Genomic DNA, 27,921 nt, shown 5'->3' on the forward strand with positions numbered 1-27,921 from the left:
ATGATAAAAATAATAAAAATTATTGAAAAGGAAAGAGAGAGAATAACAAATCACAAGAATCGATTGGTCATGGAAAGACTTCCACAAGAGGAAAAAAAGTTTCTACAGCTGTAGTTTTATTAGTGGTAAAACTGTTTAAAAATAATTAAAATATAGTTATAAATATAAATGTTATTGTTTTACTTTTATTGAGAAACGTAATTGGTTTATCATCGCTGGTCATGCTCTGAGCTACATATTACAAGTGCAAGCTCAAGTTGGAGAACTGCCTATGACGTGAAATAATTGAGCTTCGCCATGTCCTTTTGGTGTTGAATTGCCTAAAATGTCTTTCTGTGAATCAACCCGAGAACTCACACAACAGTTCGAAAAGATTTTCTGCAGGTTTGGTAGGGTACTGTGCGAAACCGTAGCTTAGACCGTAGGTGAGCTCTCCACACGTTTACTCTGGATACTGAGTCGTCGTGAGTTCTCGTCCCTGTTAAAAAAAATCATTTTTTTGGGTTTAGAAATCAAAATTACATAAGAGATCTACAGATTTAATGAAAAAGCAAGAAGAAAAACGTAGATTTTCAAGTGAATAATGATAATTTACGTTGTTGGCAATAATGAAAATCACAGAAACCAGAAATGATGGGTAAAGAAGAAGAAGACTTAATTACCATTGTGCCACTCAATAAAAAAAACACTAAAAAAATGGAAATAAGTTTTGGAGAATTGCATTCTATATCTATCAAACAAATTATAATTCATCCACTAACTAAAAACTCTGTTTTTTCAATATACATTGTACACATTATAAATTATTGCCATATTACCCTTGCAACCAACCGGTGAAACCTACTAACAAAAATAATTAAAAAAATATATAATTTTTTTAGCCACATCTTTTAATCCATCACCACCACCTCCACGTCTTTACTCCACCTTCTATTTCCAGTGTCTCTCTTTCTTTTTCAGATTATCAAAAAAATCATACATTTTCTTCTGTCACATAATTCTTCTCTTTCAATACTTCACCAAAAGAACAATCAATTGTTCTAAACAAGAGACAACGATGAAGTCATAGACGGTGAGCACACAACAACTCTTTCATTTTTTTTCTTTTTTAAAAAATCAATTGATTCTCACAATCATGCTTTTGTTTTCATACTCTGTTTTCGTTTCTGTTTTTGTTTTACAAATCCAGTGGTGAAGAACAACGACGGCAAATCGGTTAAAGCATCATCGTATCGGGAAAAAGAGAGGAGATGAAGATGATCTCTATATGGTGGTGAACGAAATGAATGTGTATCAGCCTGTCTAAAAAAGAAGAATTGAAGAAGATGAATTCACTGTCTATACTATATTTGGTGAAATGAATAGTACAATATATATTTTTAAGTATAGCTACTTATGTACGGTTACCATACTATTTTAAACATATTTCTATACTACTCCTTAAAAATGTAATAATATGTAATGTTTTAAAATTTGATAGGTCTCTTCTTTGTCACCAATATGTACTATGTTATTTATTTTGTTCCATTCTATTTGGATTTGGTATTTATATTTGGGTTTAGGGTTTATATTTGAATTAGAGTTTAGTGATTAGAGTTTAGGGTTTAGATTTACTAAGTAAAGGTTTGGGTATAGTAAACCATATTATATATATTCTATTTGGGTTTATATTTTCTTGATTAGGGTTTAGCTTAATATATTTATTTCAAGTAAATGTGCTTTCAAGTGTTTAATATTGGAAAACAATTTATAGATTGTATTTGGGTTTATAGGTTCCTGCCTAGGGTTTAGATTTACTAAGTAAAGGTTTGAGTATAGTAAACCATATTATATACATTCTATTTGGGTTTATGCTTCCTTGATTAGGGTTTAGGTTAATCTATTTATTTAGGTTTAGGGTTTAGGTTATATTTGGATTAGGGTTTAGTGACTATAATTTAGGGTTTAGTATTTAGAAGGTGAGGGGATATGGTTGGGGTGATCATTAACTTCTTTCATGCAATCATAGATATTTTATAGTTTCACCTATATGTACCATGTTATTTATTTTGTTCCATTTTATTTGTGTTTTGTGTTTATATTTGGGTTTAGGGTTTATATTTGAGTTAGGGTTTAGCGATTAGAGTTTAAGGTTTAATAACATGAACCCGTCAATGTCGTAGTGTCAGTCTATTCTATTCAATAATTGAATAGTAGAACATTCATATAACCTTGTTACTAAAGTCCTCTGAATTTTTGAATGAGAACTAAAGTTTAGTTCCTCGTACACTCTAAAAGTACTATACTATATTCACTATGTAGTATAGTATTATAAACCTGGTGAATGTCATTATTTGAAAACGGGGAAAACTGTTTATATCTCGGATGTGGGTTGACATTTCCAGTGTTATCATCTGGGTGGAGGTTTCAATAACTCACCCTCATTGCTCTGTTACTTGTATTAGTGATATTGTTACTTGTATTAGTGATATGAACTCATCCATATCGTAGTGTCAGTCTATTCTATCCAATAATATAGTAGTTGAACATCCATATAACCTTTGCTCCTAAAGTTTACTTCACAGTACACTGTAAACGTACTATACTATATCCACCATATAGTATAGTAGTATGAACCTGGGTACACTTGATATTTGAAAACGTAAAAAACTGTTTATATCTTGGATGTAGGTTGACATATCCAGATTAGATTAGAGATATTCAATTCTTTAAGGAATAGTACGCAAGACATTGTAACTTTACCATATTACATCATCTACACATTTGTCAACATTTATTCTTTAATGGAAAACGACATTATTATATTTACACAAATGAATGGACTGCACCATTTATCAAAGGGCAATTGTCAATAATAGCATCTTTTGAAGTTTATGTCTTAAAAATAGCACTAGAAGGAGAAAGTCACAAAAATGACATTCATTAAAGGGTAAAATAATACCCTTGGTTTAAAATTAAATAAACAAACAAAAATAAATTTAAAAAAAAAGAAAATTTTTATAGTTTCAAATTATATGTTTTCAGATTCGAAATTTTTATAATTTTTTTTGAAATTTTTTTTTCGAATTTTTTTTTTATAATTTAAAAATACTTTTTGAAACTGTTTTTAAAATTTTTATCTTTTATTTTAGTATTTATTTTTTATAAAATTTTAAACCCTAATTCAAAAACCCCACCCCTTAACTCTAAACCCTAAGGTTTAGATTAATTAACCCAAGGGGTATAAGTGTATATTTACCTCTTTAATGAAACCTATTTTTGTGACTTTGAGCCTTGAGTGCTACTTTAGGAACAAAAACTTGGTTTGGTGCTATTCTAGTCTTTTTCTCTTTATTAAACTATTGTTTTTCTATTATCCTCTACATATTTACTGAAACAATAAAACATATGTGGTTTGTATGTGTATGATGTGGCCTCATTTAATTTGGGTGATATGGTTTGTATGTATGTGATGTGGCCTTATTATTAACCATATTTAATTTAAGTGATGTGGCATTACCTTCTTCCTTTTACCTGCTACTTGTACAAGAGAGGGTTATAACCGGATAAAAACATAATTGTTACTTACTTAATTATGTCAAAATCATAAGTACGCACTTAATTTCACTTATGATTTAGGTTATTAAGCAAATAAGCCCATAAGTTTTCTATGTTTTTTTTTTTTTTTGAAAAAAATAAGTTTTCTATGTTCAAACCCCAAGACTTACAAAGGATATCTGATGACATAAAAGTTTTACACTATACGTATGCCAACTTTACACATTTAATAATATATTTAAGTTAATATGTACCCGTTAAAATAAAAATTACCAGTTAAACAGAATTGTATCCCAACGAGCAAACTCGTTTGAGTAAACACTATAAGCGATACTTAGATGAATTGAACATTATTTTTAAAAAATAACAGTTTTTTTTTGTCAATCGAAAACATAAATAGTTCGTCTCTTCTACGCGTATGGATCACTCTTCTGTAGGGTGGGCACAGATCCAATACTACCATAATTTTCAGTGATTTACTTTGTACTTAACGGTTTTCTAATTTTACTATTTGCTTTGATTAAAAAAAAAAAAAGATATCTAATTTTTCGGATATCGTGAAAATTGACAGATATTTATGAATATATACAGATATTTCATCCACTTTATTCTATACAAACAAAATCTAGAAAAAATATACGAGACTGTTTAAGAATATACTTTACATAATATAAAATAAAAATAAATAAATATTAGTGAAAAGACATCTTCCATAAATTTGAAATGTTTTTACATTTTTTATAAAATATAAAATTTTAGAAAATTGTAATTTTAGATAGTTTGTTTAATTCAATATTTTAACAAGTAATTTTATAAATAAAACTAATAAAATTATACGTTTGTAATTTTATATTTAATTGTAGATATATATCTATTTGTATAAAAGTCAGAGCGGAGCGAATATCCAAGTCTAAATTTTTTAGTATTTGTATTTTACTTCGTTTTTAACGGATACTGATTTTTAATACTTGTTTTGATTCGAAGAATTACGGATATCCAGATTTTTTGGATCGAATCGTAATAAATAACTAATCGAAACAAAATTAACGGATAAAATACCCCGCCCATCTTCTATACATTCTCCAAAAAAAATACTGTTTTCAACAACAACAAAAAAAAACAAAAGTAATATGTCAACTATTCATATCAGATCACCAATCCATATAAATCGGTTGGCAACAAAAAAAACTTTCCTTGCTTCAAAAGTTAAAAATGTATTGACTTACTTGTCATACATACATATAACTCGTTGACTCTCTCCCAATATATACATTGTTAATGGGGCATGCCAATGTCAAAAAAAACATTCTCAGAATACGAAACAGCTGCAAATAAACACATGGCGTGTGTTAGTAGTTAGTACACAACTGCCCAAAGACTTGATTAAATATATTGACGTGTGTAAGAGTACAAACAGAAAGGAGATGGTAGAATGCGTAACATGGCCGATACGTAGAGAAAATAAAGTGGTGTCTAAATAATACAAGCAAAGTGGTATATGATGTAAAAGGATTTTCAATTTGTAAATCTAAATAAAATCAATACTATCATAAATTCATAATGTCAAACTCGATTAAATAATGATGTATGTAGAGATTAATGAGCATAATTACAAGAGTTTTGTTCAAAGATCTAAATAAAATTACAGAGTCCGCGCGCGCTCTCTCATGTTTGAAACCAGTTATGAACTAAAGGGAAGAAAGCTGTGTATTATGGCAAAATACCCATCTCGAATTAGAAGATTATGCACAAAAGTAATAAGAAAAAAAACGAAACAATGCATCTCAAAATGTAGAAATAGACTCAGCCCAATAGAGGACAAAATAACTGGTCACTGTATGTATCCATCCATACATCATCAAGAAACAATACGACCAGTTCCACAATTTTCATTGTTTTCTACTTGTTCATCATCATCGTCATCTACTATCCCGTCAAAGAACGGGTCACGAAGAAGCTCAGCTGCAGAAGGCCTCGCCTTGGGTTTCCCAAGGCACTTCTCAATAAATGCCTTAGCTTCTACATCCTTTACCTTGTTCAGAGCCTCTGGTCTGACTCCACTGCTCACCCTTCTGTATATCTTCGCGACGTTATCGCATTCACTATACGGAATCTCGAGCGACACAAGCTCCAAAACGCACATCCCGTACGAGTAAATGTCAACAATCTCCGTGTACCTCTCCTCGTATACCTCAGGAGCCATAAACTCCGGCGTCCCGAGGATCGAATGAGCAACATGGTTCTCCCCCACGGTCGCAGCTAAACCAAGATCACCAATCTTGACCTGGCCGATGTTCCCATTGACGAAAACGTTGCTGCAGTTAAGATCTCTGTGGATGATACACGGCTTACGCGTGTGGAGATAGTCCAATCCCTTGAGAATCTGCCTGGACCACTTCTTCAAAGCCCTCATTGACACGTGTCTATGCTTCTTACGGTACTCTCTGAGGTTCCCGGAGGTACATATCTCGGTGATGAAGTTCAAGGTGTTGCTCCTCTCGTCTCTCCAGACCGTGTACAAGGCGATGATGTTGCTGCTCTCGAGGCTCTTAAGAAGCCTGACCTCTGAGTAAAGCCTCTCGAGCATGGCAGTGTCGTCGGAGAAACATCTGAGCTTGACTTGGTTCCACGCGACTTCAATGCCTTCTTCTTGGTCAAAGGCTCTGTAGACTTTTTTGACGGCGCCTGAGCCTAACAGCTCGTCGTAACGGCCGTATCTACCGGTTGGATCTGATTCCACGAAAGGCTCCGAGTCATCGTTGTCTAACGGTTCGAAACTCATCTGTGGAAAAACAGAGTGAGATTCTGATTAAACGACTAATCAGAATTTCACAAAACGGCAACAGAGTTTTTCAGTGTGCATAAAACTTTAAATCATTTCGAAAACCCTAGGCGGCGCCATAAATCGAAACAGAGATCATAAGAACCATAGAATACGGAGAAATCTCAATCAAAACCGACATAGAAACGTTCGATCTCTTCCATCGTGTGAGTGACGAAAGTTTCAGAAGCAGAAAGAGTTGAAACTACATGGAGAGATTGAAGAACATACCATCGTAACCGAGTGAATCGGAGAGAAGGTACGATCGAAATCACTTGTTGCTTTTCGTTTTCGCTTTGTTAGAAAGGAAGGAAACGTAGCGGAGGAGCGTAGTATGTATGGAGTAGAGAATGCGTTTTGAAGAAGATGTAAGAGGCGGAAGAGGTTGTGGCCGACTTTTTTTTTTTTATATAGTGGAGATTTTAAATATATATAAATATCTGGAATTGTTGATTACACACAAAGTTGAATTTAGGGTTTAAAAATAGATCGTTGGATAAAACAAACTAAACATAATACTTTCTGATAAAACAAACTAAATACTAATTTTATTTTATACAATTAATCTTAAGTTATTAGAGGACAGTACTAACAGAAAAAACTATTAAAATATACAAATTATACTCCTGAATGGAATAAGATTTTCATAAAGATATAAATTTGTGTCAAAACTTAAAAATGCATAAACTTGTATCTCTTTTTTTTGGGCAAAAAACTTGTATCTCTATTCCATTAATATAGCAAATGCATGGTTGACAAAAAAAACATTTTGTAGATTAGAGGGTTAAAGTCAAACTTGTCGCTTGTGAAGAGCGTAGAGCTAAACAATGCAGACCGTCATTGTTTTTAGTTCTATCACTTGGACGATCGAGAAAAAGTTTGATCACTGTGGAGGTTTCTGAAATTTTCGAAGCAGGAAAGGGCGTTTACAGAGTCAAAGTATATATTAGGGTACTTAGAACCTCTATAAGTTAATAATGTTAGAACTTTAAAATTTTATTAATTTATAGAGATATTAATTTACAAAATTTTCTTTATTTGGATTTCTTATTTTAAGATATATTTATTTCAAGATAAGAAAAATATTTGATTTTAGTGTATATACATTAAATATTATTTTTTGAAATTTTACATTTATTTTAATTTTATTATATTATCTGATGTATTTAATACATATTGAATATGACTTAAATGTGGTTTTAGATATAATATTACTAAATTTCATCAAAAATATATTAAGTGTTAAAAAAATATAAAGATAATCTCATTGTGAATATAAAACAAACAATATAATAATAGGTTCTTACTTATATAAAATATGTATACATATAAATTATTAATTTATAATTTTAATGGGACCATATATTTACATAGAATTTTCTTTAAAAATATATTATCTTATTATTTTATCAATTTATGTCAAATTTTGAACCAACCCAAGTTGGGACCAACAAAATTTATTAATTTATAGATTATAAATTTATCGATTCTACTGTATAACGCTAAAATTATGAAAAATGTTTTTAAGATCCCATTTTTAACTAATTTTTTTTTTAAATCCTTATTAGTCGTAAGAGAAAAGTTTTTAGATAAACATTCAATCAGGTAAACATTTTTTTCCCGATCAAATTTTAGATATTTCCACATAAATCCTAGTATTTAATTTCCATCATATCTATCTATACTATTATTTGAGAAGTGAATTTTCTTACTTGTCATCTTCTATTTTAGAAAATCTTTCCTATTTATCATGTTTTTAGTCATTTTTAATTGAATTATTAATTCATTAATTTAGATAATATTATTATTTTAAATAACGTATGGATAAGAGTTAGGGTATAATCTATACTATAAATCAAGATTTATCTATATTGTTTTTGACTAACAATTTTGTTATGTTAAAGTTAAATAATAGTATAAATATAATATGTAAGTGATATTTATCGTAAAATTATCTTATATTATAATACTATGTGAATGCTAATACATAAAATATATATTTAACTGATATTATATATAAGTGATATTTATTGTAATCTATTTTATCTACATTATTATTTAGAAAGTGATTTTTTTCATGAGCTATCACGTTAAAAGTAAAAACGGTTAAAATCTTGATAATCTTAATGGATAATTAGCTTAATCATTTGTTAATCATAAAATAATTTCAATAAAAATAAAAATAAACAAAAAATAGAAACATGTTATAAGAAATATATTGTTAGTGTATATCCCAATGCTCCCGTTGGTGTTATAATGTCATGCATATTTAATGGTTTATTTTACGAACTTATATTCTCATGATAAACATGTTTTTACTGTTTTTATTTTCAGTATGTTTTCACAAACCTCATTTTCAATTCCTTCTTTTTATTAAGAACAATGGCATATTTATTTTAGAAAACAACTCAAACATATATATATATATATATATATAATATTTCTAATAAACACCGATTTATATTTTGAATCATTTTCTCCTAAATTTTTCATTTTCTATAAATAACCTGCTAGATGGAATTTATGGAAGTGTCGTTTGTAGTTTATACAGCCAAATGACTTTGGCTGAAAAACGTGGTATCTGCCTTATGATGAGTTTATACCCTAATACCATCTCCAATGATTTATTCTATTTTTTCCTCTAAAATAGAGTAATTCTATAATAGAGTTGGATGTTGTTTTAATGGTACTCTATTTTAGAGTGAAAAATAGAGTGATGAACAAAAAATAAAAAAATTACTCTATAAATAGAGTAAAAAATAAGTTTACACTATTATAAAGTAGAAAATAGAGTACCATTAGAGTATTTTTACTCTGAACTCTATTTTAGAAAGGAAAAATAGAGTGGAATTGAAGATGCCCTTAGTTTATAAAAAGAGCAAAGCTGCGTATGAACTTTGAAGCTGTTTTTCTTCCGCGGTTCACGTTAACTCTTATATTAAAGGTTTTTTCCAACTTGTTATCTTGCTTCTATTTATTTCAAATGCATGCATATTTATTTGTTGCATGTGAACAAACCAAAATATTTCATATTTTTTCTTACCAAATATCTTCCTTAAAAAGTATACAATTTGTTTTTAGTATATGTATTTTCCTTGGTTTGTTTTATATCATGGGTAGTGAGAAATTATCATCGGGTAGGCATTTATTTACCTGCAACTAATACACCAAGACGAAAAAAACTATACACAAATCAAGTAATACTACATCTTTTCAGGATACTATTACTAATGAATTTTAACAGACTTAATAAGCATCATGAATTAATAATAGCCCGATTAATATAAAGTTAAGTAATGACCATCGATTCATGTTTTTACTACGATTACATATTCTTATATAAGGGATTAAAGGAATAATAAGTTGAAGAAAACAAAAGGGTTATTATAAAAAAAAAAGGTTTTGTCAAAAAAGGAAAAAAGAAAACAAAAGGGTTCCATTCTGCAGTTAAATGAAAAGTGGAGTGCAATACACGAATTGATGATCGATGTGCACTTTTCTTCCCTTTTCTTTAATTTCTTCGAATTTGTGACAGCTAAAAAGTGGCAAGAAAGCTGATTCCGCCAACGCCTTGCAGATTAATTGAATTAAATTCTTTTTTTTGATTAAATTCTAAGAAATATTAATGTACCAAAGAAAGTAAACATGATGGTTAATTATGATTTGGAAGGGCAAGCAAATTGTTTCATTTATAGTATAGATTAATGTACTCATAATCAAATATGATGTATATGACATTGGTTGACACATCATGAACCGCAATGTTCGAATTGCCAGTATAAAATCGTAGAAAGACGTTTGTGAACAAGAAAACTAACTAATACAACACTCATTATTTCAATTTTGTTGTTTTTTCTATGCCTACCCAATTGTTTCAATTGAGCTTCGAGAAAATTAGCGATGAATTTTAAGCAAGGTAGAAAAGATAAGGTTATCGATGTGTGTATATATATATATACACATATATGTTTTTCGCTCTGAAAATTACGTTATAGTATTCAAAACCAAGTGGTTAGAAAACTCCTGTCGATACACATCCGATGAGGTACCAAACTATTGTTCACTATATGGGACCAAACTGACCAAAAGTTTGGTTAAATATAACTAGGATGCATCTTATTCACCGCAAGAGGCTCATAGAAGTTGAATAACTGGAGACTCGTCTTCCATTTTGAAATGGTAGGGACACATTATCACTGTTAAAAACAAAAGACTTAGATGTATGTACTCAGTGTGACGAAAATGAAAGGAAGTGAAGGTTATCGATATAGGTACAATTTGAAGGAGACTGCCACTCACTCGTCTAGTATCTAGTCCAAGATAAAGTTAGTGATTTCACAATGGACAAAATGATCAACACATATATATTGATGGTATATAATACAGGCTCAAATAATTGGGCCCAAAGGGGAAAGCCCAACCAAACTCCTCTTTTTATCGCCATATACAATTGAGTCAGCTCTTATCTAATCATCAACTCGGACCCCTAAGATTAGGTTTTTTTTTTTTTTTTTTTTTTTTTTTTTTAAAGATTACGTTGTTTAGAGAATACAATAAGAAAACATCGTCTCCCAACGGCATTTTATTAACTTAATCACATGTTAATGCTTAGGGATAAGCAATTGCCGGAAGACAAGACCCCACTAAAAGTTTCAGATGATCAAAAAGATCCGACCCGACAGGAAGATTCAAAACATGGCAAAAAAAGACAGATGAATGGTGAAATCAGCAAGTACTCAAGGAATCACACGGCTGAACTTTCTACATTCCGTAAGCGATCTCTGTTCTTGACCCTGGCAGAAGAAAAAAGTCGCCGGACACCACGAGAAGCAGTTCCCGGCGAGCTGCACGTTCGCAGAACCAGGCTTCAGCGCCATCAAAGGACCCGGTACGACTCCGAATAAAAAGTTCCCGCCTAGTAAAAGCCTCTGAAACGCGGCGAAATCAGATCCTGGCGACACGGTTTTCCAGACGTACTGTGTCGGAATCATACCGGAGAAGCTGTTGTTCTCCAACGACAAAGCTGAGAGCTTCGGTAAGAGACCCATGAACAGAGGTAACGAGCCTCGGATCTGGTTGTTGCTGAGATCGACGGATATTAACTCGCTGGGGAGACCCGAGGGTGAGTAGTAAGGTGAATCTAAAGAGGTGAAGCCATTGAAGGAGAGAGTAAGCTGTTGCAGAGTTTGATGAGTGAAGATAAATGACGGGACAGAGCCACTGAGTTTGTTGTGGCTAAGATCAACGACTTCAAGAGATGTTAAGTCTCTGAAGCTCTCTGGGATCGTTCCTTCCATGAGGTTGTTCCGCATTGAGATTTGAACTACTGAACCGGGTAAGGATGACGGGACCCGACCGGAGATCCGGTTATCGCTCGCGTCTAGGTAATTCAAGTTCTTGAGCGAGCTCAGATCCGGGAACTCGCCGGAGATGTTGTTCAGCTGGATTTCTAGCCGTTTAAGGCTGGAGAGATTGTTGAAACTCGCCGGAACGGAGCCGGAGAGGCGGTTGTTGTCGAGGAGGAGCTCCTCGAGAGCTGGCATGGACCCGAGAGAATCGGGTACGGATCCTGAGAAGGAGTTCCCGGAAAGGTATAGGCTGGTGAGGCGGGTGAGGTTGGAGAGGGAGTCCGGAAGAGGACCGGAGAAGTAGTTGCCGGAGAGATCGAGGGACTGGAGATAAGGAAAGTTGAAGGAGAGGGAGGAGAGGGACCCGGAGTAACCGGGGTGGTCAAGGCTGAGGTCTGTGACCCGACCCGATCCGGAAACGACGGTGTCGCAGCGGAAACCGCAAGTGAATGTCTCGCCGGATAAACCGTCGCAGGGATCGACGGAGAAGTCCCAGGAGCTGAGGCAAGAGCCGGGGGTTATCGATTTCGCATCCACAGAGTTCTTGAACTCTTTAAGAGCTGCCACGTCAGCCCAGAAAGTCTTGGACTCTACTGAAGTCAAAGTGAGCAAAACAAGAAGAAGAAGAGACGGAAGAGAAGTCATGTTTGGATTCTGAGACAGACTGAAGAAAGAAGAAGTGTAAAAAGAACCGTTGGATGAGAGAGGAGCAAGGTGTTGTGATAGATCTAGTGAGCGTTGTTGTTCTGACACTTGAATGACTGAAGAATTTATATAATTGATGATTTAGATATTAATATATGGTACATGTAACATAATCATGTGTGTGATGGTCCATCCGACATATTCGTGGAGACAAGTATTGTCCAGTGAGGTGTGGTTGGCCCTATCAACATCCACCGTAAACTCAGATGTAAGATGATGCTCCTTTCTAGATTCCAAGGCTGAACAACTCGTGACTTCGGATTATTACTAGACATATTAACAAATACAGTTTAAAAAGTTATACTTTTAGTTGTCATCGAAACATGACATACCAAATTTAACACACATTGTCAATACCTAAAATTAAAGTATTGGTTGTTGACAAAAAAAAACACTTTAAAGAAAAAGTCTTTTAGAAGTAATTAGAGCCGTATAGGGAATCAAGTTGGTGCGATAACATGCAGCTGTTGCAAGCAAAGGCTCCAAATTAGCGCTACTCCAAATCATTGCCTCTAACTAACTTATCAATCGATGGAAGAAGAAGGACAATGTTCGAATATGATTGAATGGATCCCACTCATTGGCGTTAGGTGTCTAAAACTCCTAAACCTTTGCCAGGATGGACTTTTAAAACATGCTGATGGGGTGGTAACCAAGACTATGCAGAGAGAAGTAAAGCAAAAGGTACTAACAATAATATATTAGAACCATCTGAATTTGGTGTCATCCTCATTGTTTCTCCGTGTGTTGTTCTTCAAGAATGGTCTCACCTTCTTTGTTAATCTTGAACACAAATATATTTCCTCTAATCTGCATGCACAGCTTAAGAGTTTTAGTTGATAGAAAAGATGCATCAACGTGCATAAACAAAGCAGAATCAAGTGCTTACATCGAGCTGAACTACATGATGTGGATCCTTACATGGGGTATTCGCTTCTTCTGTTTGAGTGTAATGAACAGTTCATGAATAGATACCAAAGATAGACAACACATCAGTTCATGAATTAACCATATCACATTATTTGCAGTTGTCACTATGAAGAGATGAGTACTTGGACATCAGCACTAAAATATATGTAGGAGAAACAAAACCCTACATCAATTGCGTCTTATCAGAGGACTGAAGAATGGAATGGGAAATCTGTGTAATGGAAACACGAAGCTGATGGAAACTTTGGACAGAGTTATGCCAACCAAAAGTATTACACTTATCACTACTACCATCAACAGCAACTTATTCTGATTCCCAGGAGAAATCTCAGGCTAAAACTCGGTACTTACAATCCAAGCAGCTAGCTAGCTAGAACAGCTCAATCTGCATCTGGAGATGCCAAGAAAAAGAATAAGACAACAGCAGCGGTATCTTCTTCACTACATCCAGCAACAGTAGTTGCAAAGAGAAGGAAGATGTCATTGACAGAGGCTATTTGTGGGTGGATTTAAGGGGCAGTGATATTCAGTATATGCTGTTATCTTAAAGGCCTGAAAAAGAGAGTAAACATTTCCACTAGTAAAAACCAAAAATCAATTCGGAGAAACAGAGGACAAGCTGAAAACAAAATTAATAAGATGAGATAGAAAAAATAACAAGATTTTGAGTAGTTTTGAAAAATTAAAGAAGCAAAAGTTCAGAGAGTGACAGAAACAGAATGCAAAACCTTCTTGTGGGCTTTAACAGGTTCAACAGGCATGAGAATATTAGACCGTTCAATGTAGCCCCAAATCTCGCCTCCTTGGAGTCTCTCCAATGAAATCTCCGCCCACCAAATATGATGAAGATATCCTCCCTCCAATGAAATCTCGTCCCAGAAAAGCACAATCTTCCCACCGGAGCTGCACATTCTGGCACCTGGACGTAAACGTTCGAACCTGAACTTTTTCCAACTTTTGGGAATCTTTAACGGGGGTCGACCATCCATGATCCACTTTTCTTCCCAACGATCAATAATCTGATCACCATAGTGGACAAGTCTGGAAAGAAAGAGCTTCTGGTAGAGAGATCTATAAGTAAAACCCCTGACCGCCTCTACCTTCATCACCCTCTCTGTTTCACGCAAATCCAACTCACCCGGCTCGCACCACAATATAACTCCGTTTTTGCTCAGACAAAAGAGCAAGTTATCAACCATACACCAATCCCTTCGGTATCCTACCAGTTGTCCGCGATTCCCTGTTCCCCATTTACCTTCCCTCGGCGAGTAGTAAAACGTTCTCTCCTTGTCATCCAATGCATAAACCTTTTGATCCCTCACCATACTGCTGTGGATATGCTTCTTCCGTTTCGGCATAGGCGGCAAAGGATTCCAAGTCTGAGTCTTCGGGTCGAATACCTCTCCATAGTTATCATGGACATCACATCCTCCAAACACGTATATCTTCCCGTCTACAACACCAGCAGCCCCGTAAGCTCTAGCCACTCCCATGCAAGGGACAGGGTGCCACACGTGAGTCCGACAATCCAAGCGCCAGACATCTGAAGTGCGCTGCTCTCCCTCTATCAACCCACCGATTACATATATGCTACAGTCCAGCACCACCACGGAGGATGCTTCCAGAGGCTGGGAGGGGAGCGAAGGGATCGGAATCAGGTCAGAGGCGTCCAGGGTTTTTCTACGGCGGAGGATATACCATTGCACGCTTGGAACAGGAGTAGGGATTCGTAAGCATACGTAGACGTATGTTTCGGTGCGACCAATCAGCGATCGAATCTTGTAGAGATCAGGCGACGCCACTAGAGAGTGATAGCGTTTGGAGACCATAGATAAGGCCGCGAGGTCTAGTCTCGAGACTCTAGCAAGGCAGTTCAGAACCAAATCATCTGGCAAACACGATAACGGAAACGCTCGTCTCTTGGTCTTCTTCGCACGGGGTTGCTCTTCGGAGTTGGACATCGAACACAAACAGGTCTTTTTCCTTTTCTATCTCAAAGATGTTTGTTTATATAGGCATTACAATTTTTTAAAAGTGACCGACACCAAAGCCAAAACACAAGTGGGATTAGAAAAGCTCTTGATTTCATGTATTTATGTTTTGTAACAGATTTCTATTTATCTCTCTCATGTTTTAAACCATGCTTAAAGTTTAACCATATTATCCTAAAATTTCATTTAAACAAGGTTAATAAACAAAAAATAGATTTCTATTTTTAAGCGAAGAACAAAATAAAACAACAATTTCTACCAATAATTCTATTTATCTCTCTCATCTTTTAAACTATGGTAAAATTTAGCCATATTAAAATATCCTAAAATGTTATTTAGGGGGTGTTAGTAAGATTGTGAGAGTTACATTATAATGATTGTTATAATTTAAAGAATCTATTATTATTGGTTTATAGATTTTCACGTCTTATTAGGATGACGATTTTATAATTTTATAAAATATTTTGTTATTCTAAAAATTTGGATTTTAATGATTATATAGATATATTAAAATTAGTGTTAATGGAAGTTGTATTCTTAACTATTTAACACATATATAACAAGATTTTGAGAATACTACATATATCTCTTAGATTCTTAAAATCATTATAGTAATTTATTTTGCTAAATTTTCACAATAAACAACATTCTCTCTAGCTCTTTTCACATTTAACAAATTTTTCAACTTTTAAAATCAACAAAATCTATATAAATTTTATTCCCACTAACACCCCTAAACAAGTTTAATAAAAGAAGCTAAACTTCTATATTTCAAAGCCAAAAAATCAAACCGCAACTTCTACCAATTAAGCCATATAGCATTTGTGCATAGAACTGCAAATTTTATTTTTGCCAAGTGAACATTCACATATTTTACTACGCAATGCATTATTTCTTGTCAAATATATTATAAATTTTTGGGATAATTAATACATAAAATCATTTTTCCTGCTTAAAAGAAGGACGTCGAGATTCTTCTTCTGCCTAGACGAGTTATGACTCTAGGACTGAGTTTTTCCTAGCCTTCGGATAAAATGAAAAATTTCTACTAAAGATGATTTTTCTATTTCAAGACATAAAATGATCTACCATAATTCACGATTAAGGATTTTATTATATAAAGCTTGATTATTCAAAGTTGCTAATTAACATGACGATGACACATGGCAATTAAAAATTTAAGATAATGACATGTGTTAAAATATATCATAATTAATAATATAAATATAATAAGATAATAACACAAAAATTTATTTAATAGTAATTTTCTATTTTCAAATACTAAACAAAGATAATAATAGCAAAAGATTATTTGATGGTTTTTAGTTGACAAGAATTTCCTTTTTCTAATTTTTTTCCTTTTTACAATTCCTAAAAAAAAATATGTATAATAATTTACTTAATACTAATTTTCGTTTTGTAAAATTGTTTTTTAAAATACTAAATAAAGATAATAGCAAAAGATTATTTGATATTTTTTTAGTTGACAATAATTTTATTTTTATAATTGTTTTTCTTTTTACAATTCCTAAAAAAACATGTAAGATAATTTACTTAATTCTAATTTTCATTTCCTAAAAAAATATAATTGTGAAAATTTGTTTGACAGTAATTATCCATTTATAAAATCTTCTACAAAAGAAAATTGTTAAAGAGTGTTTAATTGTAGTTTTCTATTTTTTCTTCAAATCTAAAAAGAAATGAAAAATAATTATTTCAAATATTTTCATATAATAATAGACTCTATTATTTAAATAGTAAATTTTCTGTTTAAGAAATCATAATCCAAAAAGGATTACACTATTTATTTTGTAACTGAAAGGATTACAATTATTCACATCTATATATAAGATTAAATTCTCCTATATTTTGTCACCAAACATAATTGCTTAATATATCATAATTAATAATATAATTATAATAAGATAATAACACAAGAATTATTTAATAGTAATTTTCGTTTTCCAAAATCCTAAACAAAGATAATAACAAAAGATTATTTGATAGTTTTTAGTTGACAATAATTTCCTTTTTCTAATTTTTTTTGCTTTTTATAATTCTTAAACAAAAAAATATGTATAATAATTTACTTAATACTAATTTTCGTTTTCTAAAATCATAAAGAAAATATAATTGTAAAAATTTGTTTGATAGTAATTATCCTTTTATCAAATCTTCTACAAAATAAAATTGTTGAAGACTGTTTAATTGTATTTTTATTTTTTTCTTCAAATCTAAACAAAAAAGCAGTATAAACAGTTTATAATGGTTATGCGAGTTAGCTAATAACTTTAAAATCAACAACAATTGTAATGATTTTGATTGTCACGAGGGTTTAGTCAAAAGGTTAACTAGACACTTCTTACAATAAGACTATGTTTGAAAAAAGTAGATTTAATATTTTCTAACTGAAATTGTTACTTAATTTGCTATCATGTATTATCAAGGAAACAATGAATTCATAAGGTTATTGAACACTAAATCATTTAAAAGTATTAAAATGTAAGAAATTTGAAAAAAATAATAATGAACTTATAGGAAGGAATATATCATACTTAATAAAGGTAAAGTTTTAAAAAATATTTTATAACTTTTTATTCAAATTGATTTTTTATTATGTAGCAAAATACAATCAAGGTTGTGTGCATCATTCTCTTCTTGAAAGCTTGGAGATGAACTATGTGAAGGAATTATTATCGATATCTTCTATTTATAATGTGCAAGATTGCAGTAAGAACTATAAAGGCTCCGATCATAAATTTCAGATAAGAGTGATTGAGAGAACAACAACTGCATATGTGTGAAACAACCATTACCTCAAATACACAGTAAAAAAAATTTGATTTCAACTACAAAGATTTTGCTCAACTTAAAGATACAAGAAACTTTTAATTAGATGATAATATTCATGCATTTATATACATATACATATATATATATATATATGTATAACTTTTTTGTTACAGATGTGTAATTGATATATCAATAATATTTAAAAGCTGATGTTCATTGTCAGACTACACCAATCCTCTGAAGAGTTACTCTAACTTAGTTAAGGAGGTATTTTTCTATAAATAACTGTAGCACTTTTTCTCAATGAATTATTAGTCCAATTCCATTAAGCAATTTCAGTTTTTTTTTTCTACAAAAACTTTATTCTATATAGTAAAATTGAAATACAAACAACATTATGAATTGGACAAGTAGAACTATTTGAAGATATATATCGCGCTATGAAATGTGATAATATTGTTATTATCATGAAAGTCTTTTATCAAGAGATATCAAAGTGTAAATTTTTTATAAGCATCTTCTGAACTAAATTCTAATGAAAACATTTGGATGTTAATTTTATTAGGTAACTCTAATTGGTTGAAGAAAATTTAATACACTAATTTTTATTATTTCTATTAGTTTCAGCTATGATGATGGTTGCTTAGTTAATCTTGGCGATATGACTGAAAATCCTTAAATGAATAATGAAGTTTATGAAGCTCAATATTAGTTAACATATATATATATATATATATATATATATATATATATATTTATGTTAGCTTAAATGAGTTAATTATATTTAGTTAACCTAATTTTTTTTTTAAAAAAATTAAGTATTTATATTTATTAGAATCATAAATTCCATATTTCTAAAACCTACCACACCCCTCAATTCTAAACCATTAGTCTAGAATTGGAATTTGAGTGTGTAAATGAGTTTGTAATTAGAAAATAAATATCTCACAACTTATGCAAACAAAAAAATCCTCAATCTATAACAAAATGATTTATTATTTTTATGTTTTTACTAAAACATCAAACAAAACCCGTTGCAACGCACGGACCTTATCTAGTAATCTATAAAAGGGAGATCCAAATCCTAAAATAAGAGACTGACTATCCAATGTTCCTGACTCTTTTTTAATTTATTTATGTATCATCAGCATATTCCTGATTCTCTAGATCAATAATAAATTACGTTCGATCCATGATCATACTTTTTATTCCTTGCTTATTGTATTCATAGTATCACAAAAAAAAAAAACTCTGCACAAATTTAGCTTAACAATTTGGCGCAAGAAGATTGAAGGTATAACTACGATTACGCGAAAATGATAGATAGGGAGTATAGATAGGTATGAACCCAACTCACATTCTATTTGCCTCTTTCTTTCTCTGTGTCTCTTCCTTTTTGATTTAAGAATACAACATAGTAAACAACAACATAAAACACACCGCTCCTAATGTTTTGCCTTATATAAACGATGTTAGAAAACTTACAACCACACGAGATGGCATTTAGGATAATTAAAATACGAAAGATCTAAATAGATATTATTATGCTGCATGAAACAGCAACAGACACACATTTCACCATGTCAAACAACAGCCCATCCTCAACGACAACATCACATGACTCCATCATACCCCAAAACTCTCCTCCTTGTCGCCTTTCGAAAACGATATCTGCACAGCAAGTGATCTCATTGCCGTCATGCTTTTTAGGAAAGAAGAGAGCCATCTTCTTCTCACCGCACTTCACTGCTTTGGACCACTTGGATTGGGCAGTCTCCGCAGCTCTGCTTTGGATCAAACGCCCTCAAGACCTTCCCGGAACAATCGTGATAGTAGAGGACATCATCAACCACACGCGCACCCTGCCACTCCTTAGAGTTCAACATCTCGTTCACCTCCCACATGCTTTCCTTTGGTTCAAAAACAAGCGAATGTTGATTCCTAAAATCCTTCATGCAAAGCTTATAATCGCCAATCAGGTAAACCTTCCGGTCGATGACATTAGCAACTTTACTAGGCATGCGCTGAGGCATGTCGGAGATTGCCTGCACCGTGTGAGAGGTACAGTCAATGCTGAGGGCTTCTAGATCGTTAAACACATATGTCTTGGAACCCACTGGGACAAAGCTTCCACGTAAGACATGGGAGGAAGTGATCGGACGATGACCAAGCGGTTACTGGAGTTGACTTTCCGGTGGGAGGATGTAGAAACAGCAGTCACCCGTATTGCGGTTGCAGTGGAGAGCATAGACACTGTGTTCGGTGATACCAAGCTGAGATCGCCTCTTGTAGAGCTTAGTCGAGGCAATGAGTTTCCTGAAACTCTTGGAGACGAGGGAGAGACTCGGGTAGTGACTTCTGGGTACTCGAGAAGGTGGTGGCTGCTCATGTTTTCAGACATCCGAAACAACTGAATCAGGAAAACGACCTAGAGACAAAGGGAAACACGTTATAGGTTTGCCTAAAAACACGAAAGAATCACAAAGAGAAGACGAAAAAGTGCTCGCTGATTCCAATTTCAGACAATTCAAGTTCAGATATCTCCAAGTTCTAGACATTCCAAGTTCCAAACATTTCAAGCTCAGACATATCATCTGAAGCAAGAATCACAAAGAGTAAATTCCACGAGCAGACATTTTAAGTTCAGACATACTATCTCCAAGTTTGGTAAATAAGTTTAAAATACACGAAGAACAGAGCCCAACCGGTAGCACAGACACGGAGTTCACACGTCTCCAAGTTCATATATTCCACTTTCAGACATTCTAAGTTCAGACATATCATCTAAAGCAATAATCACAAAGAGTAAATCTCTAGGAAGCTGATTCAAAGTCCAGACAGAAGTAGTAAGCAGAACAAAAGAGTAAATAGCCAAGAAGCTAACTCCAAGACCACACACTGACACAAGTAATGGGTAAAGATTAGGGTTTACTCATAAACTAAGCAGACAGACCAAAGTTTCAATTTTTATCTAATTATTGGCCATGAGATGTAAGCAGAACGTACTCCGGACCATTTCTCATGCAAATTTCAACCATAACCACCAAAAAGTTACACTCAGATTTCAACAACAAGATAACATCATAAAGCTAATCGAACAAGATATATAAGGACAAGGGAGAAAGAGATAAAAGGGTTTGAGATTTTTTGGATAACATGCAAGTTGCGTGAAAGAACTTGGGGTTTCTCTCACACACTCGAGTGAGCACAAAAAAAGAAAGAAAAGACTGACGATCTACAAAGAGTGAAAATGCAGTGGGGTTTTTTTTTTTTTTTGATAAATTAAAAAATTGGTGGTCCACTTGGTAATTATTTTTGCTGTTTTTTTTTTTTAAACTGGGGGTTCCTAGGTGGTCGTTTCATCCTGCTCCCCTCAAGACCGCCTCTGTCTCTGAGGCATGAAGGCACAAAATTTCCTGAATGTTTGAAGGAAGTCACCAAGAACTAAGAAACCAGCATAAGATAATCTTCTTCATTTATCCGGGAAATATACTAATTTTCACTTACTTTTAGTATATGAGAAGAATGATGCCTAGTGAATGTTAATCCGAATTTGGCACGTAGAGGAGGATGTATGCATGAATTTATAGTGAACTATTGAAAAATGTTTTATTGATTGATAAAAGACCAATTACAAGAGAAAAAAGGATTCTAGGAGATTAGGTCAACTCGGCAAAAACAAGGTAAATAATGAAAATCCTATCTCTTATGTCGAGAAGCGTGTGTGTCTTCTCGGTTTTTGGCCTTCTCTCTATATACTTGACTTATTCTTTTTCACTTTTAAGTCGGCGTAAACATATGCCGATTTTAGACTTAACTGGATTGAGTTCTGTTTATTCGATGGATATACACTCAGGAACATTGTGATCTATCTCCAACGATAAGTCTCCCTAATTCATTATGAGAGGTGAAGTCGATCTCGATGAATTTACAAAAATAATTCCCAAGAATATAGAATTGATGTTTAACCATGAACCGTTTGAAATCCTGGTTAATGAGAACTAATGATTTTAATCACAAACCGGGTCCCAGTTTACTTGGGATTGTTAATGGTTACGCTTCCTTATTTATCACGCCTTAGCCCATACGTAGAGTAATACACTCTCATTTCTTCATTTCTTCCTGCGATTCAAAAGGTAGTTTCTCTCTCTAACACTGTCTCTTCTTTTTCGCTTTTGTTTCTGGCTTACTACTGTGAATCTGTCCAATTTCTCCAATCTGCTTCAGTTCTTCACATGTTCTTCGTAAAGAACAAGGTCTTCAATCCCTAAATGCTCAAGCAAAGGGAAAGATAATGCGTTGTCGCCAGGGCCAGACCCAGATTTTTTTGGCAGTTCCAATTTAGTCGATAATTCAATGAAGGGTCATCGAGAAGCTTTGTCTGATATTTGCTGGGTTAGATATTGACCAGCTCCAGCTAATCTGATCTCCAGAGACAACGTTTCAGATATATGGAGACAATTAGTCTGCCGTAGATAAAAGGGATGACAGAACTGTCGAGATGGAGATCAGTCGTTAGGCTGTGACAGTTATTCCGGCAACTCAGCCAATGATGCAATTAAACTCGGGTCTCTTCCCAGTTAAGCATAGTGAAAATGGCTCTTTCATATGTAGAGCCGAAATCCCAGAAGAAGACATTAGAGCACCCGCATCAAGGGGTTAAGTATAAAGTTCACACAATTCCCAAAAAAAAAAACTATTATAATAATCCACAAATTATGAACCCAGCTCGTGTGAGCTCTCTCCACTAATACGAGTTCACCCCTGTAACGCGGGCCCCACGCCACGTGGCGGCCTGCGATTGGTCCGATTATTTTTTTTTTTTTTTTTTTTTTAGAAAAAATCAAACGAAAAAATAAAAAAAAAATAATAAAAAATTAAAATTATGACCCCCTTAAAAGTTCATTGATGCAGATGCCCTTAGGCCGTGAGAATCAAAAGCTAAAATTGGAAACATTATCTTCCCATTTGGTCAACGGTCAAGATCTTCGGAAGCCTTCTCGTCCATTTGAATGTGGGAGTCGGATTCACGTACATGATAAAAAGAAAATTACTTTTTCTAATTTAAAAAATAAATTAAAATAATATTATAATGATATTTTTGTAAATATTGAAAAAAATTAAGGATTATATTGAAGTTTATGGCAAAATACATGTTGGCAAAAAGAGATTATGTATGCATTTGACTTCAACTCTTGAGTCATTTAATTTTTGCATCTTGTAATCCCATCAAAGAGCAAGTAGAAACATATACAATAGTTTGAGGTGCAACAAAATAAACACAAGATTCACGAACAAAAGCTTTGAGAAATTGTTATGTGTTACTTTATTTACTTCTGTTTATCTTTTTAATCTATAATATACTCGACTGTTTTTATTATTGATTGTATACGTTTATTTTTACAAGGTAACAAATGTTTTATGGATTTTTAATTAATAAAAATATTATTATTGGTATCCAAGGTTTTATATAAAATTATAAGTAATGATTATAGATGTCAATAAAGATAATTTCAAAGAATTATATATATTACATAGTTTTATATAATATTATATTTTATGCCTTTTTGAAACTTATTTATTTTATGCTTTTTTGAAACTTATTTATTTTATGCTTTTCTACCAATCACCTATTAATCAAATCACTTGATTAGTTTCAAAATATGGAGAAGAGTAGGTACATACAACATTCAAGCAATAAAGAATCAGTCAGAAATAAAAGATTAACATGTCTAAGAGCGAAAATGTTGTTTGTTTCAGTATCCTTTTAGTGATATTTTGGTAATTTCAACAGGTAAGTTTAACATGTGTTTTTAAATCTCCCAAGAGCATGTGTTTCTTGATTTTAAGCATGGTGTGTATTACATCTGGAGATTCAGATTTCAGATCGAAATTAAGTCGGTTTCTATCGGATCTGAATCTTTAGGTTTATAAATATTTGAAACTAAATTGGAATTTATAATTTTTGGTTTGGGTTCGAGTTCAGTTTCCACATTCACAAAAAAAAAAGATTTTTGATATTTACATAATTAGTGTCTTCATATACAACTCATGTATGTATGGTATTATATAGAGAATCTTACTCACTCGACTCGCACGAGGCCCAAAAAGAGGCCGACACAAGACGTCGGGATTTCCATCCCAAAACGAGCCCGTTTTGGCCTAATTCTTCCACTCCATACCCATCGTTAAACAAGCTCAAAAGGAGCTTCGCTTGACAACGGTTGGCAAAGCTGACTTCCACAGGTTTAAACCCATTAGTAGCTAACCACAGCGGCCATGAAGCAAAACTCTCCACCTCAGCAGTAATAGCTATACGTGTCAACCAACCCGAAACCCAAGGTCCAAAAATAACACGCTCAACAAATCCACGAGCTGGGCCTGCCTCTAGAGAGTCGAATATGGCTGAAAACTGATGTAGCAAGTCCATAAACCGATAAAGGAAGCCTTGGTTTCCCACTAGACCAACTTCTTCGTGAACAAGCGTTACAAGTTTCGGATTTAGTGTTTTAGCTTCCGATAAAAAGGAAATAATGGAATTGGGTGGTTGGTGACTAAACCGAGGGAGATGCAACACACAATTGATCACCACTGCTTCTCCTCTGACAAGCTTTAAGGACGATGGGTTGAATGTGTCGCTGTCCATTCTACAATGGTGGTAAGAGAAAGGCTGCCCTATGGATTCCGCGAACGCGGTTAGACGACGTCCAGCCTCTTGGACGGCAGCAACTGATTTTTTACCGTTTGTGGCGCGTGACAAAGCCGTGATCCTAAGATGCTGGGCCGAAGGACCTGTGTTTCTAGACACCAAGGCCTGCATCAAGGAGGGCCATTGAACACCATCTGTGATATCGTAGTCCACAATATGGATTCGCCGCTCATACTGTACAGCTTCAAGAATAGCCTGTGTGGCGGTTAGGTAACCAAAGTTGATGTAAGGAGACATATTCTGCAGCATTTGGAACGCCAACATCACGTCCACCCGGTCATGAACATCAGGGTGTTGGTGGGGACCATACTGCCGTTGAACATTGGCTTCTTTGTGCAACTTTGAGAGGCCATTGGTGAAGTGAGCAGCTAATCTCTCCATGTTGGTTCGGTCATTGGTTGAAGTCATATCCTTTAGCTTTGCAAGTAAGACCCGAGTTAGCTCTCGGGTTTTGTCGGCGCCAATTGATGCATCTGCAGCAGCCACCAGTAAGTGAACCAACCTCAATCCCTTTGATTCATCTGCCTCTACATCATGATCAAGCTCATCAGCCATGGACAAACCTGTGGATGAAGAGTTAAAAATTCCCTCTTGGCCATGGTAACAAGGCAGTATTGGAGGAGATTCTGTTGTGGCTCCTTTATCACTCATCATAGATTCAATGAGATCGTGGAAGTCACAGTCCCAATCCATATCAAGAGAGATGATGCCATCATGTTGCTCCACACAGGAGGAGGTGCTTGTGGCTGTGGCTGTGTTGTTAGAGAATAAGAGATTAGGGAAATCATCGTAGGGATGATTCATGGTCATGGAGATAATAAAGAAAAATGGGCAGTGCATAATTATATAGGGAGTGTACGGACATATAGTGAAAACCCATAGAACATATGTTATATATTTTGAGGAAAATCTTTAAGTCAAATCTAAATAGATGGTCCCCTTTCGGTGAACAACTTGTGGTCCATCGAAAATGCAGCAGGACCACAATGATCAAATGGCTAACAAATAAAATAAGTGAGAATTGTTAGCCTAATAACACTGAATAGGATCTGTGCAGTTTTTCTTTTTACAAGTTTTTTTTTATTTTCTTTTGCTTTCAAACTCTTTTCAGTTTAGTTATAAACATTTAATTATATATGGATGATTGTGTTATTGCCGACATTGATATATTCCTAAGCGTAAAATTAATTTACGGTATACAAAAATCCGATAATTATGTCAAAGATTGTACTTTTGTAGCTAGTTTGTGTTCGTCTTTTTTGTCAACACTAGTAGATCTGTGTTCGTATACAAATCACAAATGTTAGTTTGTCTTAGTTTACAAATTTTAAGTCCTTAGGAAGTCATATAGTTGTCAAACTTCAATACTAATCAATGTTTATATACTTTAAACAAAATCATCAACCTCCAATGAAACCTAATTGGTGACTAATTAAAATATTATGAAAATGCATATCGCCACAATTGCTGAGAAGAGAACTTGGTGAACCAAACAGAACAAAACAAAAAATTGTTGAGACTTGGTTTAGCTTCAATAATTTTAAATCAACTACTCAAATAATTCAAGAGACATCAACATCATTAAAATAATTAATATTTCTTCTGTTTCAATATTATGCATATTTTAGATTTTTCACACATATTAATAAAACATCTAATAATGCATAATTTTTATACGATTATTTTTTCATAATTATAAACCAGTAGAAATCAAAAAGTGAAAGTTTTATGAAACTTTTAATTAATCATTGGTATTTAATAAAACATGCATTGAAAATATAAAAAATGTATTTTTTAAACAAATATTTTTTTAAAAAATATGTAATTTTATGAAATAGATGGAGTTATTTTTACGAACTTCTTTCACAATTTCAAAAACACTTTGACTAATCTTATTGTACACTAAAACATGCAACATAATTTACCTCGCAAGACAAGTTTTTTTTTCCAACAAGTGACAGAAGCAATGATGCAATCCAATCAGGTGGTCACATTCAAACTTTCTCCCTTAATCAAATTTATATAATATATAACAGTACTTATTATATTGTTATAACCAAATCCTACAATAATCCAATTGAAAATATGTTTGCAGCTTTTCTATATAATGTAAAAAAGGATTTTTCTATTCATATCCATAATCATTCAGGATACATCTAGACACATATATTAAAAAAGTAAAAGATCATTTTCCAAAATATTTAATAAAACCAAAATGGTTGGTTTCAACCAGATTGCCAACATGAACAAACCGATTTAGCTCTTTCAAAATCGGTAAACTAATTGTAAAATGTATTTTTGAAAAATAATAATTGTAAGTTGTTATTATCATTAAAAAAATTTATATAATTTTTAATTTTTGTTTATAAATCAAAACTAAACTAAATTTAAATTTCCTATTATATTTTATGAAAATTAAATTTAAATTAATCAATTTTCGGAAAAAAATTAAAATGATTCTGAAAAGATTTTTAAAAAATATTGTTAAAATTTTCTTAAATAAATATTTATTTTATTTTAAATAAAAATAAATATATTAAAAGGTATTATAATAATGTTATGTACATTTGATAAACTTTCTAAATAATGGTTCAACTTAGAATATCACACATGAAATGAAGTTGTGACTTCTATTTTAATAGAATAGATATTTTATTTTTATATTTGAAACATAAATGTTATTTTTTTCTAAGAAAGATCTTTTTAAAGTCTTTGTAGAATGTACTTTCAATACTTAAGAAATTTAAAGTCTTTGTAGAATGTTTTTTAAATACTTAAGAAATTTAAATTTTTATTATGTTTAAAATATAATTAAAAATTTGTAGAATTTTTATTTTTTATAAATCACAATATACTAATTTAAAATTTTAATGATATTTATAATGATTAGAATTTTTTTTTTTAAAAAAAAATTGGAATTAACATTTTGTTAAAATGGTTGGTTACATTTGTTTTTTATGTATGTTTTATATTTAGTGAAATAAAAAGGGCAATTGTCAATAATAGCACCTTTTGAAGTTTATGTCTCAAAAATAGCAATAGAAGGAGAAAGTCACAAAAATGACATTTATTAAAGGGTAAAATATC

At 32.7% G+C, this 27,921-nt stretch overlaps 2 protein-coding genes across 10 annotated transcripts; both read right to left on the reverse strand.

Annotated features, from left to right (window-relative positions):
- Window positions 1–5,237: 5,237 nt before the first annotated feature.
- On the reverse strand, window positions 5,238–7,533 carry LOC103844990 (probable serine/threonine-protein kinase WNK11). Of its 3 annotated transcripts, none has more exons than XM_018655596.2 (2): window positions 6,590–7,533; window positions 5,238–6,354 (listed from the first exon to the last, which is right to left on the reverse strand). In XM_018655596.2, the coding sequence occupies exon 2, from the start codon at window positions 6,317–6,319 to the stop codon at window positions 5,396–5,398; it is 924 nt and encodes a 307-aa protein (XP_018511112.1). In that variant the 5' UTR covers window positions 6,320–6,354; window positions 6,590–7,533; the 3' UTR covers window positions 5,238–5,395. The 3 variants fall into 3 exon arrangements, with proteins under 3 accessions (XP_018511112.1, XP_009120066.1, XP_018511111.1); XM_009121818.3 differs by having other exon boundaries at window positions 5,238–6,319; window positions 6,590–7,529; XM_018655595.2 differs by lacking the exon at window positions 6,590–7,533 and adding an exon at window positions 6,499–6,586 and having other exon boundaries at window positions 5,238–6,319.
- A 3,365-nt stretch (window positions 7,534–10,898) lies between these two features.
- On the reverse strand, window positions 10,899–27,840 carry LOC103844992 (LRR receptor-like serine/threonine-protein kinase FLS2). 7 transcript variants are annotated; one of them, XR_004452937.1, is made up of 4 exons: window positions 14,070–16,472; window positions 13,693–13,893; window positions 13,301–13,350; window positions 12,683–13,221 (listed from the first exon to the last, which is right to left on the reverse strand). XR_004452937.1 is itself a non-coding variant. In XM_033282801.1 (3 exons), exon 3 carries the CDS (start codon window positions 12,349–12,351, stop codon window positions 11,095–11,097), a length of 1,257 nt encoding a protein of 418 aa, XP_033138692.1. In that variant the 5' UTR covers window positions 12,352–13,221; window positions 13,301–13,893; window positions 14,070–16,360; the 3' UTR covers window positions 10,899–11,094. The 7 variants fall into 7 exon arrangements, 1 of the variants encoding a protein (XP_033138692.1); XR_004452936.1 differs by adding an exon at window positions 25,398–27,840 and having other exon boundaries at window positions 12,701–13,221; window positions 13,301–13,893; window positions 14,070–25,307; XR_004452935.1 differs by having other exon boundaries at window positions 12,701–13,221; window positions 14,070–27,839.
- Window positions 27,841–27,921: the final 81 nt, after the last annotated feature.

This window comes from Brassica rapa, chromosome A10, assembly GCF_000309985.2.
Source record: "Brassica rapa cultivar Chiifu-401-42 chromosome A10, CAAS_Brap_v3.01, whole genome shotgun sequence".
NCBI classification, from domain to species: domain Eukaryota; kingdom Viridiplantae; phylum Streptophyta; class Magnoliopsida; order Brassicales; family Brassicaceae; genus Brassica; species Brassica rapa.

Bases quoted from the DNA above. Each gene is read 5' to 3' on its own strand.
- LOC103844990 (XM_018655595.2), bottom strand. From the start codon at position 6,522: ATGGAAGAGATCGAACGTTTCTAT. The intron at 6,320-6,498 runs GTCGGTTTTGAT...GTTTTTCCACAG, and splicing joins AAGAGATCGAACGTTTCTAT to ATGAGTTTCGAACCGTTAGA.
- LOC103844992 (XM_033282801.1), bottom strand. From the start codon at position 12,351: ATGACTTCTCTTCCGTCTCTTCTTCTTCTTGTTTTGCTCACTTTGACT.